Source organism: Dendropsophus ebraccatus, chromosome 4, assembly GCF_027789765.1.
Source record: "Dendropsophus ebraccatus isolate aDenEbr1 chromosome 4, aDenEbr1.pat, whole genome shotgun sequence".
In the NCBI taxonomy this organism is placed as follows: domain Eukaryota; kingdom Metazoa; phylum Chordata; class Amphibia; order Anura; family Hylidae; genus Dendropsophus; species Dendropsophus ebraccatus.
Genome location: NC_091457.1, coordinates 155206505 through 155228122, shown reverse-complemented (window position 1 = coordinate 155228122; position 21618 = coordinate 155206505). Strand labels below are relative to the sequence as shown.

General features: G+C 40.4%; 1 protein-coding gene across 6 annotated transcripts in view; it reads left to right on the top strand.

Moving 5' to 3' along the window:
• COL11A1 (collagen type XI alpha 1 chain) overlaps nucleotides 1–21618 on the top strand; it is a 177148-nt gene that overhangs the window by 67796 nt on the left and 87734 nt on the right. For 3 of the 6 annotated variants that reach the window (XM_069967523.1, XM_069967528.1, XM_069967527.1), the window contains 11 exons: nucleotides 674–823; nucleotides 1025–1117; nucleotides 5077–5376; nucleotides 6852–6914; nucleotides 8306–8347; nucleotides 9913–9975; nucleotides 10071–10145; nucleotides 10661–10744; nucleotides 11692–11748; nucleotides 19781–19834; nucleotides 21031–21084. In XM_069967523.1, coding sequence (XP_069823624.1) covers nucleotides 674–823; nucleotides 1025–1117; nucleotides 5077–5376; nucleotides 6852–6914; nucleotides 8306–8347; nucleotides 9913–9975; nucleotides 10071–10145; nucleotides 10661–10744; nucleotides 11692–11748; nucleotides 19781–19834; nucleotides 21031–21084 — 1035 coding nt within the window. The remainder of the gene's footprint in view (nucleotides 1–673; nucleotides 824–1024; nucleotides 1118–5076; nucleotides 5377–6851; nucleotides 6915–8305; nucleotides 8348–9912; nucleotides 9976–10070; nucleotides 10146–10660; nucleotides 10745–11691; nucleotides 11749–19780; nucleotides 19835–21030; nucleotides 21085–21618) is intronic. The other 3 variants (XM_069967525.1, XM_069967524.1, XM_069967526.1) reach the window with 2 other exon arrangements.

Below are 21618 nucleotides of genomic sequence, written 5' to 3'. Positions count from 1 at the left end.
GCATGCTCGAGTCCCATTTTTTTGGAATTTGAAAACCAGTGGCTGAAGAAGTTGGATGGAGACCTAAGAAGTCCTGGAAAAAATAGATACAGCCATAGGCAGTATCCATGTTTTCCCCGACTCCTTAGGGATGTATCTGATTTCTTTAGCCGCCGGTAATCAAATGCAGAATGATCTTGAGATTGCTCCAGTTGCGCACATCTCTAGTAGTTACTAAAAAACTATGTTCATTCTATGAAAGACTATGGCCACTGTTTTGGTACGCTGTTCTATATTTAAGAATACCTTTTGGGATGGTTTTTCTGGCATATACTGGCAACAGAGCCCCAAAACATGGTGTCAATGGAGCCTTCCAAAGATCTTCTATAAATGTATTAAGGTATTTGTTGTAAACCTACTTTTTGGTGGCTTATATTCTTATTGTACTCATGTAAGTTTTGTAAATCATACTTGTGGACATATCATGTGTGATATTGATGGCTTTCGAAAGCAGTCAATAGATCATTGTGTTATGTCACCGGAGGACAACACGACTATTTTTTACTCTAGGATGAGTAGGAAATAAGCCATCAATATAGGTAAACCGCCTGCCCTTCAAACTCCTCCTTACTTCCCCTTCTTCATTCTTTCATTCATTGTCTTCTCCATCCGGTCTTTCACCACATTTTTGCAGAAGAAGAAAGCCAGTTCCAAAACGAAGAAGAAGCCAGTTCCCCCTAAATCAAAGGACAAACCCCAAAAGGTCACACCCAAAAAATCATTTGCAGCTAAGAAGAAGAATGGCAAAACCGATTTCCAGGCATCAACAAGAAAAAGAATAGGGGTAAAGGTAGCAAAGATATCAAGATCTTCTATAGGGTCAGCCCCGAAGATCTGTGATCATGAGCTATAAAATGCCCTAACCTCACTAGAAGTGGACAGAACCTATCTAATACCATAACCTACATCTATACTCCTACTTTTGACCTGGTATCCCAAAAGGTATTGAGATTCAATTAATTGATTTTTTTTTATTTCCTCTCAGGCTAATGTGGTGGATTACAACCCAGAACAATACGGAGAAGTAGACTATGGTTACCAGACCGATACTCCTGCTCTTACAACTGGACTAAATGAGGTACAAAAAAAAAAAAAAGTTATTTTCTACAGGAAAGCAACACGCGCTTGTATAATATTAGGTCTGATCGTTTCAGTAGCCTAATTTCACATTTTTGGGTTTCGACCAAGATTTGTAACAGAAAAACCCATGGATACACTAGCAGGTATGAAACCGCATGAGACATGACGCGTGCCTCAATGACAGTGAATTCACATCAGGTTACCTATGAAGAGAGGATTTAACAGCCAAAAAATTATCGCTGATCCCCTTGCTTTTGCCAACTTTTCTTTGGTCAACTTTTCTGCTCGGGAAAGAGCTGAACAACGATTCTGTATTCCTTTATCAGATTACTTCTTGTGCACACATTAAGAACAAAGCTTACTATGTTTTTTTTCCACTGCAATCACAAAACCGTGTAAAGGCAAAAAGTCGCTACTACCTGTTGCGACCAATTATATATGTTTTTTTTCCATTTGGAAATAAGACCAAGTAACCACAAGTTGTAAAGGTTAAAGCAGCTTCTTTTGTTTGGTCTTATGCATCAGTTTGTATTATCCATTGAGTTTCCTTGTCGAAAGCTCTAAGCATTTTGTGAATTGAAATCTATTAAAACTGTCTGATATCATTAAGCAAGTTTATCAGCTAGAACCTTTGTTTTAGACTGAAGTAATTCACAATGTAGATTTTCCAAAATGACCAGTGGAATTTAGTATTAGGTTAGGGTTTCATTCCAAAGGTTAGCATCATTGTTTCTCCATATATTTGGTACCATTATTCCTTCTATTATTTACTTTAAAAACTGATAAAACCAAAAACTTGTGATTATGGGCACTCTTTCCAATAAACCTTCTCTGCCACTGAAATAGACTATTACTTGACGAAAATCACTTGTCGGAAAGGGGTTAACACAAGAGTGAGATATCCAATATGATAATATGATAAAAAGTTTGTCACTCACCATCATATGTGGTCAAATGAGGTATATTCCTTACGGAGAATAGCAGGGAAGGGGATAGAGGTGTCTGCTCAATCCTGGGACATCTGTTTTACGTGAGAGTTTGCTTCTTCCTCTCCTGACCAGAAGAAGCATACTCTTACGTGAAACGTCTGTTCCAGAATTGAGTGGACCTGTTAATTTCCCTCCCTGCTATATCTCTGTAAGGAACAAACTTGTTTGATTGCATATAGCGGTTAATGCCAAACGTATTTATTATCGTATTCTCAGATAGATATACCATTCATAAAATTGATTATTAGACCAGAAACACACAGTTTGTAAAGCAATTTTTGATGCAGGTTGTGAGCATGTCATTATGTATGTGAACCCATTCTATTAGAATCAAATCCTAGTCAAAAACTGCACCAACTCTACCACAAAAACTGTGTGCGTGATTCCAGCCTGAAGGTTCTAGATGATAAATCTGCTTTATAAATCACTCAAAAAACCTAAAAGGTTGCTGTGGAAAAAGGCATAATTTATAATCAACCATTGCGTACTACATCTGTTTTGAGGATAGCATTAACCCTCAAATACATACGTCTCATACTTTGCTTCCATCTCTTACAATTACATCAGATTCGGACAAACTTTTGTAAGTCTACAATTCTCATCTTATCTACGTAGTTGCAAACAATGATTATAAGGTATCCCATTGCTAGCTGGCACCGGAGGTGTCTAACATGCTCCTTCTATTTTAATGGCAGTCTTCGTTGGCTCACTATCTACTTATTAACTGGAAATACCGACCCTTTGTACTAAGGTTCATAAACAGGTGGTCAGCCAAGAGACGTCTACCCATCGCTTCCCCCTCGCTTAGATGATCTGTGCTTGGTTTATATCCATTGGAATGAACATCTATGAAATGATCTTTTAGTTAAGATGATTTAATAATTCTGAAAATCATTCTCGTGGAAATAATTGAATTGCCTGAGATCATAAAACGTTATGGTTCTGTTTAGCGTCTTCTTTAAATATGCATTCTCTATTGACGTACAGTATACGGTACGCTTCCGTAGGAACACAACCCAACAAATTTCTATTTTTATCAGTTGTAAGTTTCCTACCAAGTTAATCTTTCGATCGTATGCTAAAAACTTCTGGATGTTATAAATGACATATGTTTCCCTTCCAAATCTCCTGCGGCAACAGATACAAAGTGGAATGCACATTTAAAGAACGCCTTTAGTTGAACATTTGAATCAGCTATTTGCAGATGCTATAACAGCTTTTATTTAATAATATTTAATGAAGAAAATTGCTATGCCGTGAATGGTAAGCAGACGCTGGCTTCACAGGGATATCGGCATTGCTTTTAAAGCAGCAGTACTATCTGTATGACTATATTCAAGGAACTGTGATTACCTGAGCCTGTTAAAATTTGTAAAATTATTTGTTCACATATATCCAGTGATTAGAAGTCATCACAGGTGAGAACACTAGATGTGTTGCACCATTTCATTCATAGACTCAAATGGAGTATGATGCCAGACCTATACCGTAGTGTCGGATCTGATTTAGAGATAAGCAAATCAACTCTAAACAAATCAAATTAACTAAAAAAAAATTGATTTTATTGAATTGAATGAATATGATTTTTGGGGAATTTTTGTTATAAGTAAATGAGGTGGCATCCTAAACTGATAGCATAGGGCACTATGCAAAGTGCAAGCAGGAGTCCCTGCTCCTATACATTGAGCAGCAAACATATACTGGCTCACCACTCAATGAGTTCAGCCTAATAAATTTGTACTGACAGGCAAGGCATACAGAGTATGCCTCTCTGCTCAGTGCACACAAGCAGGGGCTCCATTCTTTTGACGAGAGTCCATTTCCCTCTACCAACCAAAATTGGCCATAGGCTCCCAATAAATTTTTAACTAATCAACAAATGCTGTCTTGCTCATCTTTAATGGAGAAGTCTGTCTATTTTAAAAATCTGGCAGCCACCAGGGGCAGGGGGGAATTCAATAACAAGTATGAACTTACTTCTCCCCGGAAGGCATTTCCCACTGAGTTTTCATGATGTCATGACTTGGGGAAAAATACCTGTCACGGCTGATGGATGGGCCACTCAGCCAATCAGTGACTGGAGTGGCATCCCACCCTCACTGACTGGCTGAGTAGCCAGTCCATCAGCTGGGTCATGACATGTGCAGCACTGGAGATCCCAGAGCCCGGCAGGGGGCCCGAAGCACAGGGGAGAGAAAAGTTCGTACTATTTATCAAATTCTCTCTTGCCCCTGCCGGCTGCTGTATTTTCAAAATGGCCGGACTTATCCTTTAAGTGCAAGAACCATGCCATGCCAGTATAAAGAAAGACAAAGGCAGATCACAGAGTAATTTCGCTAAATAATATATGTGACACAACAGGAAGCACTGAAACTGCTCACCTTGAGGGGTTGTGGAATCCAGAGCCATAACACCCCACAACACATTGCAATCAATGTGTGTAACACACCTTCAATAATCCACCAGTGCAACAACAGTCTTCCTACAGGTCATAAATAGAATTGCCAGTTGCGGTCGGTGTATGAGTGATAGAGAAGGCCAAATGAAAAAAAAAAATTACCTTGAGATTGCTATACTCGTAATAGGACACCAGAGTCCAAAAAATACTTGCAAACAATTTTCTATTTTAATGCCCAAAAATAATCCGTTTTAGGGTTATAATACCCCTTCCTTGTAGACAATCATTGGACATATGCGAACGTACCATAACCGGTTAATATCTATACTTAGTGACTTACCTATTCGTGTCCTGGATAATAGTACTGCTGCTTTACAATGAATCACGTTTACATGGTCATCTTTTAATCGATAAGGAGAACATGACCCTCCCATGCTCCTACAATCGAATTAAAAGATCATGATGAATAAAAGCTTTAGGTTGATGATATCTAAAGTTGCCTCAATGCATCTAACGCTTTCACTAACCTTAAACCGTGTGTTCCTCCCACTTTTACACCAACACTAATAGAAAATTCCTGAGGAGGAGACACTTGTGGAGGAGACAGTGGTGGAGGATCCATTTGTGGAGGAGCCTTTTGTGGAAGAGTACATAACTGGAGATGATTATGACTCAGAGAAAAAACTGGTAGAGGAAACAGACTATGGGGTCAAAGCTGTAGAACCTACAGAGTCTGAGCCGGTGGTGGGAGGAGATTTAGGAAAAGATGATTTATATGAGTACACAGACTATGAAGAGAAACCAACAAGCCCAACAACAGAGGAATTTGGACCTGGGGTACCAGCCGAGAAAGATATCTCAGAGACCACCGTAAGTTATCAGTGGCTACAGATGTTAATGTGAACGTGTCATTGAACTGCAAAGGTTATGGTACAATATCTAATCCCTAAATAATCACATTTTTATTTAAAGGAGTTGTCCATCTACTAAGGCTAAGAATGGCGTAAAGTAGCTCAAGATGTTATTTTACTAATCCCTCATCTCTCCTGTTCCAACATCTTTTATGTCTGCCATTGGGATCTGCATCTCCTGGTCTTTCGACATGGGCATGTGACTCCTGCAGCCTATACAGCTACTAGCTGTAGCGGGTCATTGCTGGGGTCAGTGATTGGCTGCAGTATCCCATGCCCATATCGAAAAGGGCCAAGGTGCATAGAGACTAATAAGTAATGGGTATGTGTTGGAACTGGAGCAATGGGGGGCTGGTAAGACATTTTGGATTTTTTGTTTCTTATTTTAAGTGCCAAAATAACCACTTTAAATCTTTTCCATGGGGAAAAAACATAAGAAATTGCTTGCATAGACTTTGGGAAAAAACAAAGAAAACCATAAGTTATTGAAGGAATGATACACCAGTGTCACATTTTATAGTCTTGGGTCGGGAATATGGGCATGCATTTTATAGTGGTTGTGAGGTTAAATATATACAGTTTTGGTGAAACCGGTTTGAGTTAATGGTTAACCATTTTGGGAACTACATTTGGGGAGTACAGTAGTTGCAATTGGTTCATATAGTTGAATAGAAGTTCGTTAGGGATGATTGGAACATGCTCAAGTCCGATAGTTCGGCATTTGAATACCAGTGGCTATAAAAGTTGGATGCAGCCCTAGGGAGTCTGGGAAAATATGGATACAGCCTATAGCCTAGATCTGTATCCATGTTTTTCAGGACTCCAAAGGGCTATATTCAACTTCTTTAGCTATTGGTATCCATATGCGTCAGAACGATGGGGCTCAAGCATACTCAAGTTGTGCTCATCTCTATTCGTTATATATTTGGCTTTGGGTCATTTAAGTATAATGCACTAGGGATTTATTGTACTGAGCATTAGTTTTGATGTGTTGATTATTTACCGTCTAATCGATTCCATTACGGCCATTTTCTGGGTAAGATATTGGTTATTACAAGTGATTGGTCTTTGCTCAGTAAGATGTTCAAGTGAATTCCTTCAGTTTCTAGTACAAGCACTTGATAAATATGGCTTTATCCTGGTGCAAATGAAATCCCAGACATAATTTATCTTACTAAGAGAATAATTATGATGAAAGTGTTCTGCAATCAGGTCCTATAACGTGATCCACTAAAGGCATCGCTTCTCATCAGTTTACGTTATAATAAGAAGCCTCTACTAAGTCGTCGATGAAAATGAAAGAGGGCGCAAATCTATTTAATTTTTTAAAGGTTACTTTTGCAATAAATCATAAATGTTTTATGGGATGTATTAATCCCTTCCCTGCAAGCCTTTCTATTAACTGTATGTTACAATCACATTTAATGATTGCAGGTGAATAATTATGGAGGCTATGGAGAAAAGGGTCAGAAAGGAGAACCAGCTGTTATCGAACCGGTAAGTAACTAATAAATCAATGGTAGAGACCATACTTTACATCCGAATGGACATGAAAGTGATGTCGGCTTTTCAACTTTTTTGCAAATAAACCTCGTAAACTTGGAGAGGCCGGGATAAATAGTTGAGGCATTTGACTCCCGGATAGTGAAAAATTTGGATGCCGCCCTATGGCATGTGTCCAGGACTCTCTTGGGAAGCATCCAACTTCTCGAGATGCCAGGAGTCAAATGCCCAACGTTCGGATTCGGAAGAATGTTGCCGAACTATCGGCAAGTTCGCTCAACACTACAGAACATACATACACAACATTAGAATAGGAATTAGCGATGCTTTTGCCCATAGATATCAGACCAAGCTCCGTTGAAGCCATAAACCATTCTAAGTCCCATTACAACTGCACAAGCTGTCTCCCTGGTACAAATCACAGTAATGTCTAACTTGAACATGGTTTTAAACCTGGTTCCTATAACCTAATGCAAAATGTATTTATAATAATATAAAGCCTTAATAACAATGAAGCCTTTATAATATAATTATATACAGTGTAACCTCTTCAAGAGACCACCACTTAGAGAAGACCATGTTCAATATGGTGTGACAGATTTTCATCCTACCATACATTCTATTCATCGGCCATTTTCTTTGAGAAGACCATCCCCCACAGAAGTCCCCACTTTTCAATACACTTTAGGTGGTCTTCTCAAAGAGTTTCCATTGTAATATCCTTTATACAGTTCTGAGATTTATTAGTTCCTTAGGTATCTGTGTGTAGGTGCCACGCTGTACTCTTTTTAATCCTGCAAGCATGAGATACAGGGAAAAATGCAATGAGCTAATCAGGTTTGATTTATGCGGCTCACAGATTTGGTGCCCTAGGAATGCCTGTATGGGGGCCTCGATGACTACCTGGAGTGTAGCCCCCTCTATTCACAGTGAAACAATAGATTATCTGTATGCCAATGCCCAGTCAAGATGCCGCATCATCTATTTTGCATTACTCTCACACAAATCCTAACTCGGTAAACCAGTGATAACGTATTAGCCGCAATGCCTACGATTCGTAAGCCGCGGATCTCGACAACAGGAATAGTTTAAATGAGCTGTATTGTATAATAACAAATCTAATATGATGTCGGCTCTTCAGGACTCTTTAGTCACCCAGAGTGAATACCAATTATTTCACAGTGAATAAGCCAAAGAAAAAGATAACCTTGCTCGTACTCGCGCCGGTCATTCAGAGACTCAATCATGTTGACGGATTCTCTAATGTTTCTTCATTCCTGATTCTCCACTTAAAGTAATTTTGACTATATGAATAACAGGAAGAACTCGGTATTGATGAGTCTTAGTTTCTTCTCATTACTGCAATACACTATTTTGTTTTTCAGGGAATGCTGATTGAAGGACCCCCAGGATTGGAAGGACCGGCAGTATGTATCCAATTATTTCTTTAGAAATTCTAATGATTTTTATGGTCAGTTTGATCAACGAGATGGAAAAGTTGAAGAAACAAATCTCATCTATGCTACAGAGAGTTCCTGATCTATACCTTGAGTGAATGGTCTCATACGCTTGAGTGCTATATTCTGTTCACCAGCTATAACATCCAGCATGCCCTCATAACTGAGGAGCTAGCCACCAATTGGGGAACACCATTAAATAGTCTACGATAATGTGTCATTGGACTAATGCAGCCAACAAATGTTGGAAAATAACATCTTTATTTTTTTGTTTGTTTGTTTTATTCTTCTTGGGCTACAGCCATAGGCTGGTGTGAAAGGGCACTGTCATGTAAAAAATAAAAACTTTTTATAATAAGTTTTATTGGCCAGGGTCTGAACTCTCATGAGAACGGGACAGGAGAGGTTTGTGCTTAGTGTGTTTTTTCCCAACTGTCTGTCATGTGACCAAGACAGCCCCAAAATGTAAGTCTCACTCACTCATCTCATTCACATAGAGAGAGGAGACAAAGGTGTGAGGCACTGCGCCTCTCTCCCTTCACATTCTCCTGATTGATTGAGGTCTTTAAACTCAGACCCGAACCAATAAAAACTTTTCACATGTCAAAGGATTCATTTTAAGTCAAGCATATTATATGCATTTTAGTGTCCGTAATACGATCAATTGTTAAAGCCCAACTGTGGGTTTACTAATAAGAAATCAGGAAATCCTCACGTTCCAGATCTGAACTCTTATATAGGGATCTGAATTCTTATATAGGGACTGGACGCCTTTGTTTATCATTACAGTAGGGTTAATCAACAGTAAGTTTTGCCGATTTGAATCTAATGAATCGGGCAACAACTCATTAAGTTCTTGTAAAGAAGTTCTTAGTTCTTTTAAAAGTTGCTCTGCTTTCAAAGCGTTCCCATTCCCCTTGAGGTCTGGAAATCCTGGACTGTCTCCTCCCAGACTTCTCCAGGAAATTTGAACACTTGGAAAACAAGATGACTTTTTCTAGACTAAATAAATTGATGGTTGATTTCTTAGATTCAAAGTCAATTGGATAAAGTGATTTTGCGTTTTTACCGGTTAATGATAACCAATTGCAAACGTGCTCTTTTAGGAACAACCAGAAATCATTCAACACAATACACGAAACCATTGTTGTTAGCTATAAACGTAATTACGATCTTTATTACGATTGTTCATGCACTCTAATATATGAACATTGGTAATACCAAAGAAATTATGCGTACATACACCAAAAGATTTGTAAGCGATTAACAATGATTTGATGGTCAGCTCAAAAGATCCGATCAAGGACATAGGAACAAATTTTTGTTTGTCGTTTGATTGTTACCGATAAACACTTAGAAAGATTATGGCTTAAATTTAAACGATAATCGCCCAGTGTAATAGGGCCCTAACTCAACACTCAACTCCAGTTCTGACCTTTTAGCATAAGCATATGTAACTGTTCGATCTTCCACAGTGTCTTTATATCATAAGAAAGGATTTTAGTTAATACTTTAACTTTTTTTTGTCTATCTAGGGTCTTACTGGCCCTCCTGGCTTGCAAGGACCACCTGGCCCATCTGGAGACCCTGGTGAGAGAGTAAGTGCTGTCGGCAATTACTGTTTATATATTCCTCCATTTTTAGAAAATAAACTACTCTTTTCTGTGTGACATCATGTGTTTTTGCTTCTTAGGGTCCTCCTGGACGCTCTGGACTCCCTGGTGCTGATGGTTTACCCGGTCCTCCTGGCACTATGCTAATGTTACCTGTAAGTTCATATATATTTAGTTACCAAAGTCCATGTATTAAGTGTTGTCCAGATCCAAGTTGTTCATAGTTAGGATAAAGATTTAGAGAGTATTACTAAAGATCAGTCCAGTTATTGCAATGTATAAGACTGTACGTACACATAAGATTATTGTTGTTCGAAGACAAGACCAGCTGACCCTCTATTGTGTGAGGTGGCATCCCATTTCCAGTTGATGTTTGGGAGAGTAGGATCGGACATGATCCTATTGTCTTCAGGAGGTACAAGCCCTCAAAGGTGCCTGGCAGTGGTTTTCACTACTCTCTCCATATAGGGTAGATTATAATTACAAAATCAAAATTTCCATCATGCCTGGACAACCAAAGCCAAAGCTTCGGCTGTCCAGGCGTGATGGGAATTGTGGTGTCACAAGTCCCCCCATGCCTGGATTAAGAAAAAACACCATATATGCAATCTTGTGAAGCAACATGCATGGATTCTGACTTACATTTGACTACCTGTGTCTTGTTTTCCAGTTCCGGTATACTGGAGATGGAGACAAGGGACCACCTATATCTGCTCAGGAAGCTCAAGCTCAGGCCATCCTCCAGCAAGCACGTGTGAGTAATGGACTAAAGACGTTGTACAGAAGGTTGGGCTTTGAATGTACTTATGGGCTCATCCTTACTTTCCTTCAAATATAGGGTTATTCCCATCTGGTACATGTATAGTCTATCCACAGAATATACCATAAATATCCCCTCTATGCAACTCCCACGTAACTCTACAATGAGTGCTTTCAGACCCCCGTTTAGCCCGGCTTGTGGCCAGGTAGCCGACCCTGCTGTTGTATGCAATTTACATAACTCCTATTGACTTTAAGTCAATGGGAGCTACACAAATTGCATAAAACAGCCGATTTGGCAGTTTTCAGCCAAGCCTCTAGCAAACCATAAGAGGCAAGGGCCATGGTGGTGAACCTAATGCATCCCAGCAGTTGCAAAACTACAATTTCCATTATACCTAGGCAGCTAAAGCCAGAGTTTTGGTTGTCTAAGCATGATGGGAATTGTACTTTTGCTAGAGGGCCGAAGGTTCCCCATCTCTGGGCTAGGGAGTCCTTGATTTCAAGATAGGTGTAGGGCAAAGGTATGACTGTATCTATTAGATATATGTGGCATATCCCATACATATACCATTAATTACCCAGATGGGGACATCAATATATATAGATTCCAATTTCTCATTGTATAAATTCAATATATTAATATAACTGACAAGCTGCAATCCACATCACAACCACTGGGTGGCTTCAGACAGATGCATGTGGTATAAACAACTCCTAATAGAGTACCACAAAAACATGCTTTTATCCATAGTGGTGATCTGACACACCGTATGTATGAAATGCCCAACCAAGTGCAAAGATAAGGATATCAATAACATATACAAATAAATATTACTATATCCGGGCCAAATTCTATGTATATTCACAACAACACTGATCAAAATGAGATTATTCTGTTTAGTTTAAATGTACTGAATGTTTTATTTGTCTTTCTTGAAGATTGCCATGAGAGGTCCTCCAGGTCCGATGGGTCTGACAGGAAGATCTGGTCCAGTGGTATGTAACATATTAGATGTTGTTACAATGACTGCTTATTACTATACAGTAATACTTTGTATCTATAAACATTGGTGTAGCCATTCTCTGACGTGTATGATTGGTGGGGCTGTGTGGATAGGAAAGTGAGGGGGGAAATCCTGCATCTGTGATTGGATAAAACATAGCAGATGACACAAACCAGTAAACCCATAAGACCTTCAGCTGTGCACAATACAGTATATACAATAAGTACACCAGTGACACCTAGTGGGGAAAAATACAAAATACAGAATCCTTCATCCCTTTCTGTGAGAATCTGACAGATTTTCTTTTCCAAGGTTTATAACGAGTGGCACACCTGTGTTGGACCACTACAATGGCAAAAATCTACACCTGCTTTGGGGCAAGTGGAGATTTCTTAGTCCTCTGTGCATGTCCCATCGGATTTACTAAGAGACGTGCGCCTCTTATGGTCCTATTACATGAAATGATTTTAAGCCGATAATCATTTTGTGTAATAGCACATGTTGAAAGGAGTTGTATAGGAGTGGTGGCAGCAGATGGCCAGTGACTCCAGTGGGCAGCCCAAATGATCTAAGGATCGTTCAGGTGGCCCCTCCCGCTATTCCCTGTTCACTGTCTGTACCTGTAATAGCACAGGCAGGGTTGCGGGGGAACTAGGTGAAGAGAGCGTTGACCTGATAGGTTGGAGCTCACTTCCCCCTTACTATCGTGTAATACAGCCTTTAGTAAATCCGGTGGGGTTTGGGGCATCCCCCAATTAGTTGAATGGGAACTGTGTAATGCCTAAATTCTCCTGTGTCAATGCACGTGTAATTTTTTTTTTATTATTACAATGAAAAGTTTCTTAAACTTTCCAATATTTAGTGTGTTTAAACAGAAGCGTCTCCTAATCCATAGCGCCAGTAAATCCCGCTATATAACCGCCACATTGTAGCTGTTTAGTAAACATTAAACTGTCACAACAGATAATATCGTCCCCGGCCACCTAGTCACACACAAGGATAATGCGGATAAATATCCCATTGCCTCCTATGAACGGAATGAACTATGCATTCAGCTTTGGCCTAGTTTTTTTTTTTTCCATGGCCTATTAACTCATAATAGAAAATTTATCTTCGCAAAGTTTTAATAGGTTCTGCCTCCATCCAAAGCAAATATATTATTTTTGGAGCCCTCTCTGTTTACAAAGAAAAGTTATTGATTGTGGTTCGTTAGAAGCGAAATTAGCGTTATTTTTTTATTTAGTTTTTTTTTAGAGCCATTTAATTAACACTTTGCTAAAGTGTACATTGCGTTGCATATTTTATCCGTGAGAATCTATTGTATTGAAAACAATTCCATGACCCATTAAAGTGTAGACGTGCCGGCCGCATTGATTGCCGCTACAGTGTTATGATTAGACATTTCGCCTAATGAAGTTTATGAGCTTGAAAGAAATGAAACAAGCAATAGAGAGCCGAAAAAAACAGGCTAATATGGCTGGCAAATAGCTATACACGACTCCTATAATGTAGCGAAAAAACCTTCGACGGTGTAATGGAATTTGATTAAAACCATGTGACTAGTGGCGGTACTGCTGTGTAAGGGTGAAGTCAGAGAGGTAATGGGTCTCCTTGAGGAGATTGCCATGCTGGCATAGAAAAAAGTATGCAAAGTAGCTCTCTTCTAAAAGGAAAAGAGTCGGCTCTCTAGTGCCACCTATTGGAGGTAGCTTCCCATTCACAGTGGTTTTTGGAAAGATGCCAGTACATTTTTTGGGCTACGGCCAGAGGTGTATCCAGGAGAAAAGTTTTTCTTTTATATTTTCCTTTCCTCTTGAATCCACTCCTGTTGCATTAAAGACTCTAGGGGGATTTATAAGAAAAAAAAAAAAACAGATATGTATAGGGCCATCAATATTAGAACGAGGCATAGCTATAGGGCCAATAAATTAAAAGGGCCAGACCAGGGGAATTCCACCACTTTTACTCAGTGTGAACATACTCTAAGGGAGGCATTTATTAAGTCCGGCGTTTTTTACGCCGGACGTAAAAATGCCCCCGCAGCTCCGGCGCTGCGGAGATTTATGTAGAGGCGGACTGCCTCTACATAAATCCCGTGCGCGCCGTTGCGCACCGCCGAAAACCTACGCCAGCTGAGGACTGGAGTAGGTTTTCAGCGTACATTTTGGCGGAACGGATGATAAATCGCGCGGACTCCGAGTCCGCGCCCTCCGTTCCGCCCACTCTCCGCCCCTTTTCCGCCCCCTGGCGTACTCGGCGGAAAGTGCCGATTTGCGAATATTTTATTCGCAAATCCGCCATTTTTGCTTAAAAAAAGACGCAAATCGGCACTTTCCGCCGAAAATCATCCATTCGCCGGATGATACATGTGGCCCTAAGGGTATATGCCTGTTTAAATGCAACATTGCTCCTTTCCATAGAGGAAAATGGGATTTCCGACTGCCAGTTAACACAGAGAAAATTTCCGTCCGGAATTCCGCGTTCCGCCCAAAGAATTGACAAGTCAATTCTTTGGGTGGATTCCGCTAGAGGAAACCTTTAGAAGTCATTGTGGCTTAAATTCTGCTTGAAATTCTGCTTTAATTCTGCTTGCATTCCGCTCGGATTCCGCTCAAATTCTGCTCAAATTCAGCTCCTATTCTGCCAGAGCGGAATTAGGCTATGTGCACACTGAGGAAAGGGCGAGGAATTCAGCTTGAAATTCAGCTCGAAATTCAGCTTGAAATTCCTCCCGTAAAAAATGTGCAGAGCAAAGTCCCATTGTGTTCAATGGGTTTTCTGCTCTGTTGTTCACACTGCAGAATTTCCGAGCAGAATTTTCTGCTGTAGATCTGCTAGAGGAATCCTATAGAAGTCAATGGGGGGCTTAAATTCTGCTTGAATTCTGCCTGAAAACTTTCAGCTACAATTCCTCGAGAATTGCTCAGTGTGCATATACCCTAAGGTTGGGTTCACACTGCACTGTTTAACATATCCATTGAAGGGAAGCAGATTTGTTTGGATCCATTATTCTATTGACTTCTATAAGAAAACAAAAACAGATCCATTAGTAACCATTTAAAAAGGATCTGTTAAACAAACAACAAAAAATAGTGTGAATCCAGTCTAAGGCTACAGTCACACGTTCAGTAGTTTTTCAGGACAGTATATGCTGTCCTCAGTTGTCCACAACTTTGCCCATACTGTATCCGTATTATGGCCGTAATCCGTATATTTTGCAGATCAGCAAAGAAGGGGAAAGTGATAGTAAAATAAGAGGTAATGGTTTAAAATGAAAATGATTACTTCAATAGGAGAATGTGTGCCACCATTATGGTCCGTACGAGAGCTTGTCAATAATTTTTGCAGGTCCGTAAAACACGGATTAGAGATAATCACAATAACTACAGAAAATGTGAACAGCCCAATAAAAATCAATGGGTTCTAAATTTTTCCCTAATGGCGTGTCCGCTATTCCGGACAAACTTACAGAACGTGTGAATGTAGCCTGAGATGACACTAGTGCAATCAACTGGTATCAGGAAGTGTTAGAGATTCGTAATTTACTTCTATTAAAAAATCTCAAGTCTTCCAGTACTTTTCAGCTGCTGCATGTCCAGCAGGAAGAGGTGTATTTTTTGCAGTTTGACACAGTGCTCTCTACTGCCACCTTTGTCCATTTCAGGAACTGTCCAGAGCAGCAGCAAATCCTCATAGAAAACTTCTCCTGCTCTCCAGACTGTAAAGAATACACCACTTCCTGCAGGACATACAGCAGCTAATACATACTGGGAGACTGGGAATTTTTTTAAAGAAGTAAATTACAAATCTCAGGCACTTTCTGATACCAGTTGATTTTAAATAAATAATTTGCTGGAGTTGCCCTTTAATACTAGATATAACACTAGACAGATGTGAGAGGACATAGGGAGGAGCCCCCTCGGTGTAGTGGCTGCAGCAGAGTAGGAGACACACGGCTGGAGCTCCTGGTGCATTCTGGAGGCGTGAGGCGTTTGGATTATTAGTTCTGCAGTTTTGCTGCCTCTAGCTGCCGGCGGATGAGCTATTAATCCGTGTATATAAAGCAGCCAGGACGCCCTGTGAGCTGTTTAGCTCTCGCACCACAAGGCGGCTGTAGACGTCCAGATATTTTATTAGACCGGAGCAGAGCACAGAGCCCTGAGAACAATGCAGCCGCGCCAAAGGGATTCTAGGCCTCACATCCACATATTAGGAAATATTATTCTGCATCAAACAAAATTCAGGAGACGTCATTTGTGAAATATTTGCAATGTTCTCCTTACCATACGGATTGGTATGGCTTTATGGGGTTTGTAGAATATCTGGCATTCTAGATGATAGTGCTGGATACTATACAAGAGGCTGCAGATCCAGACACTACATTCTCCATAGGGATGAAGCATTTATTTCTATGCAGAGGGATGTGAGGAGTACAGATGTAGCAGAGCTGAGTTTGCATCTTTGCACTAAAACTATATAAATCACATCACTTGTTTCCTGTCTTATAAAAATTCTGTTCTGTTCCACAGTGACAACTGCTCCCCCCTCCTTTTCTGATATCTATCTATCTATCTATCTATCTATCTATCTCCTATCTATCTATCTATCTATCTCCTATCTATCTATCTATATATATATATATATATATATATATATATATATATATATATATATATATATATATATTTGTATTAGGCACAATTTCAGTTAACATCACATGTACATCAGAAAAGAGGATTTACAAATAAATTCTATGCGTCCTGTACATACATTTTTCTCAGAGCCTTTCCTATGAATTTTTATCTATATAATAATAAAAAAGTAATAGTAAATCGTTGCCAAAACTAGCTTGTCCACAAAGAAGATGTGACATCTAAATTCTCTGAAAACAAAAACCAAAGACCTACTAGACATATAGATAAAAAGAAATCAATCTTATTGAGAGGAATAGGTGATTACATGCGTCCATTTTTATGTTTTGTCCCTTAGTGACAACTATCCCCCCCCCCCCTTTTTCAGTTTTGTCCCTTAGTGACAACTCCCCCCCCCCCCCTTTTCTGTTTTGTCCCTTAGGGGCCTATTCCACAGAGCGATAATCGGCCGAATCGGATCGATAATCAACCAATTCGGCCGATTATCGCTCAGTGGAATATAGAGAACGATCAGCTGATGATCGTGTCATCGGCTGATCGTTCATTTAGGTTCAGACCTAAAATGATTGTTAGCCACCAGCGCATCGCTACAGTGGAATAGCGGTGCACAGCGGCGACCGACGATTTCAGCAGCACCATACATTACCTGTCCAGGCTGCAGGTCTTCTCCTTCTCCTGGGGTCCTGCGCGCAGCAGCTTCGGAGCGGGGCTGTCTGAACTGACAGACCGCTCAGCCAATCACTGGCCAGGAACGCCGCGGCCAGTGATTGGCTGAGTGGTCTGTCAGTTCAGACAGCCCCGCTCTGAAGCTGCTGCGCGGGACCCCGGGAGAAGGAGAAGACCTGCAGCCCTCACTTAACCATCATCGGGGCCGTGGAATAGGCCCAGTAAACGAGCGCTGATCTAGCAGATCGATGCTCATTTACATCGTTGATCGGGCCCTCATCGGCCCGTGGAATAGGACCTTTAGTGACAACTATTCCCCCCTCCCTTTTCTGTTCTTCTCCTTAGTGACAACTATTCCCCACCCCTTTTCTGTTCTTCTCCTTAGTGACAACTATTCCCCCCTCCCTTTTCTGTTCTTCTCCTTAGTGACAACTATTCCCCCCTCCCTTTTCTGTTCTTCTCCTTAGTGACAACTATTCCCCCCTCCCTTTTCTGTTCTTCTCCTTAGTGACAACTATTCCCCCCTCCCTTTTCTGTTCTTCTCCTTAGTGACAACTATTCCCCCCTCCCTTTTCTGTTCTTCTCCTTAGTGACAACTATTCCCCCCTCCCTTTTCTGTTCTTCTCCTTAGTGATAACTATTCCCCACCCCTTTCTGTTGTGTCCCTTAGTGACAACTATTTCCCCCCTCTTTTCTCTTCTGCTCCTTAGTGACAACTGTTTCCACCTTTCTGTGTTTTCCTAAAGTGACACCAGGAAATAGCGGCCATTACACCTCCTGGTATCACCTGTTCTTTTAGAACTCTAGGAAGAATAAATTAAGGTTATATGAGTTAGGAAAAAATGTTCTTTTGCTATATTTTTTTCCCCATTTTTTTTAAGTGTTTTAATTTTTTTTGTGAAGTTTTGGTATTAAAAAAAAAAGCCATGAAGAAAATAATTAATTGTAGCTATCCCATTTTATATTTCATCACTGACTCCCAGCTAATATCTGGATGTGGTGTTTTTTTATTTTCCAGTCAGGAGCCATAGCATTCTTTTTTTTTTTTTTTTTGTATGAAACCAGCCTTAGGCCTCAGTCACACGTCCGTAATCTGTCTGTGATTGCGGACCTATTAAATGCTGTGGCCCCTTTCACACGATCGTGCCACAAATAAACATGGTGGGCCCTAGTACGGACCCGCAATTGTGGGAGGAATCTCTAGTCATCTATGAATGGGTCCGTATATTGCAGACAGCCCTAGGTATGTGCGTATGAGGCCTTAGGGTGAGATTAACAGCGCTGTCTTATAGCAAGGGTCTCTCTGTTACCCATAGCAACCAATTGCAGCTCAGCTTATATATATTAACAAGCTCTGGTAAAATGAAAGCTGAGCTGTGATTGGTTTCTATGGGAGACAATAGAGTTTCTCTATTAGTTACTTTTTCTTTGTTCCCATTTTTTTCCTTTAAAAAATCCCTGTCTGCTCTGCCAGTCTACTTTTTGTTATGCCACATTATGTGGTGTCTGTAGACGTCAGGGAGAGTTCTCGAGGTTCTGTATATGTTGGATGATGGATGTCACCTAGGAGGTATACCGTATAGTGCTATTCCATCCAGCAGTCCTCCCACATATATCCCCAATGGGGGCCACAGTGACACATTTCTGGCCTTCATTGGGCATTTAGGTGTCTATGGATCAGTTCAATGTATATATTGGGACCTCTCAAGGTCCTTACATTAGGAGTAGCCCACTGTATACTGCTTAAAGAGGTTATGTAGTGTTAGAAAAACATGGCCACTAACTTCCAGAGACAAGAGGACTCTTGTCTCCAGTTCAGGTTTCGTTTGCGAATAACCTCCATTCTCTTCAATGGAATGGAGTTGCAAAACCTGCACCCAAACTGGAGAAAAGAGCGGTGTTATCTCTGGAAGAAAGTTGCCATGTTTTTTCTAACGTCGGAGAACCCCTTTAACAGGTTGAGAAACTAATGGTCCTTTTACACAGAACGATTATCGTTCGAATTTGCACGAAAACGAACGCATTTGCGCGATAATCGTTCCGTGTAAACACAGCAAACGATCAGGCGACGAGCGAGAAATCTTTCATTTTGATCTTTCAACAAGTTCTCAAATCGTCGCTGTTCGTTCGCAAAAAATTCGCAGATCATTCCGTGTAAACACCGATGTAACCTATGTGTGTGATTAAATGATTGCAAAACGATTTTTCCGTACGATATATCGTTCCGTCTAAACGCTGATCGTTATGAAAAACACACCGTTCATTCGGAATCGTTAATCGTGCGATCGTGCGAATTATCGCGCCGTGTAAAAGTACCATAAGACATATTTCAGGAACACCAAAAAGGCTCCTTTGAAGGCCTATAGGTAATGCTGTATATCAGTCACGCGTAGCCCCTCCTAATCTCAATATGACTGTCGCTAAACTCAGCTCTGCTACTCTACAACAAGTGATTTAAAGGGGTTATCGAGGATTCGAAAAAAAAAAAAACATTGTTGCCTTCTTCCAGAAACTCTTGTCCTCGGGTTGTGTGGCATATTGAAGTCAATGGAATCGAGCTGCAATACCACACACAACCTGAGGATAGGGGTGGAGCTGTCTCTGGAAGAAAGCAGCTATGTTTTTTCTAACCCCTATAACAAAAGGTACCGATTCTGTTAATGTTTGTGCACCTATATCCACTTCTCCTTTTGTTTTTTATCACAGGGCTCACCTGGTGCTCCAGGAATTAAAGGTGAATCAGGAGATCCCGGTCCTCAGGTAGGTGACTTGCTGCGGGTTCATAAATCCAGATAAAAAGTAAAAAAAAAAAAAAAACTCACTTTACTGGTCCCTTGGTGTCCCTATAGTAAGTGCCTGCCTTTCTCTGTATACCTGGACTCTTGTTGGCATCTTTCTGCTGCAGCCCGTCGTTACTGAAGACTAAGGGGCACATTTATCCAGAGAGGACTTTCTTGCGCAGCACTTTAAAAATATTTTTACTTTTTTTTTTAATTTATTATTTTTTTTACCAGGTTTAAATTGATGGAATTAGCAGAGGCCACTGCACAACAGCCTGTTTTTTGGGGGGTAATCTGGGCTTAAAAATGGCTGCTCTCCGCTCATATTGGGCATAAACTTGAAAAAGAAGTTTACAGTTGTTGCGCATGGGATGTCCTTGCACAAAACGTTAGGCACAGAGCATGATGAATGTGCCTCTATTTTTTATTTTATATTTTTTTGGGGGGTTACCTTTTTTAAGGAGTCACCCAGCATTGGAAAAACAAGTTCTTTTGGCCAAAAACTATCTCTTTCAATCCCCTCCATATGCTGGAGGGGTTATCCAGGCTTAGAAGAACATGGTCGTTTTTTTCCAGTAACAGCACCTCTCCTGTCCATAGTTCGGGTGCGGTATTGCAGCTCAGTTCCTTTGAAGTGAATGGAGCTGATTTGTAATACCACACACAACCTGAGCACAGGGGTGGCGCTGTTTTTGCAAGAAATCAGCTGTGCATTTTGTTATACAGTATAATCCCCTTTGCATGTTTGGGTTGGCCAAGTGTTTGTGTATTCTGAATAGAGACACCTCTGGCAGTGACTTATGACTCCGAAAACACAATAGGTTGGGCAGTTGGAAATCCAGCATGTCGGATCCTTTTTTTTTTTTTTAATCCTGGCATCATCTGTCAGAAAAAGAGTCAGGAGCCCCCCCATATACAGCCAGAGGGTCCCTCAAGGTCAACTCATTCCGCCATCTTTCTTTGCAAAGCTGCAAAAAGATCTGTAGCAAGGTGCCCAGACTCCAAATCCCCTGCAGATTGTGGTGACAATTGACGCCAGAGCGTATATCCAGGTATACACGTCCTTACTCCATGCTCTGCACCTCCAGGTCTACAACATCTACTCACCATATAAATGTTCATTCAAGCTTCAGTAGTTTTCCTTAAACAGTGACATATGTATTTTCCATTTTGCAGGGTCCTAGAGGAATTCAAGGTGCACCTGGGCCAATGGGTAAAGCTGGTAAAAGAGTGAGTAATGTATTCCTCATCCCGCTATAGTCCCTGAACATATGTTATATGGATGTATGGAAATGTAGTCAGCCACAGGAAAGTGCACTCAGCTATGAAACTGGTGAAATAGAATATACCGGAGAGGATAGATAGATAAATAGATAGATAGATAGATAGATAGATAGATAGATAGATAGATAGATAGATAGGAGATAGATAGATAGATAGATAGATAGATAGATAGATAGATAGATAGGAGATAGATAGATAGATAGATAGATAGATAGATAGATAATAGATAGATAGATAGATAGGAGATAGATAGATAGATAGATAGGAGATAGATAGATAGATAGATAGATAGATAGATAGATAGATAGATAGATAGGAGATAGATAGATAGATAGATAGATAGATAGATAGATAGATAGATAGATACTGTAGATGGATGGGAAATGTTAGATATGGGATAAATGGATTCACTTACGGTAGATTTACCTACCACATCTGCTGGAAGTTTGTTCCAAGCATCCACTACTCTTTTAGCAAAGC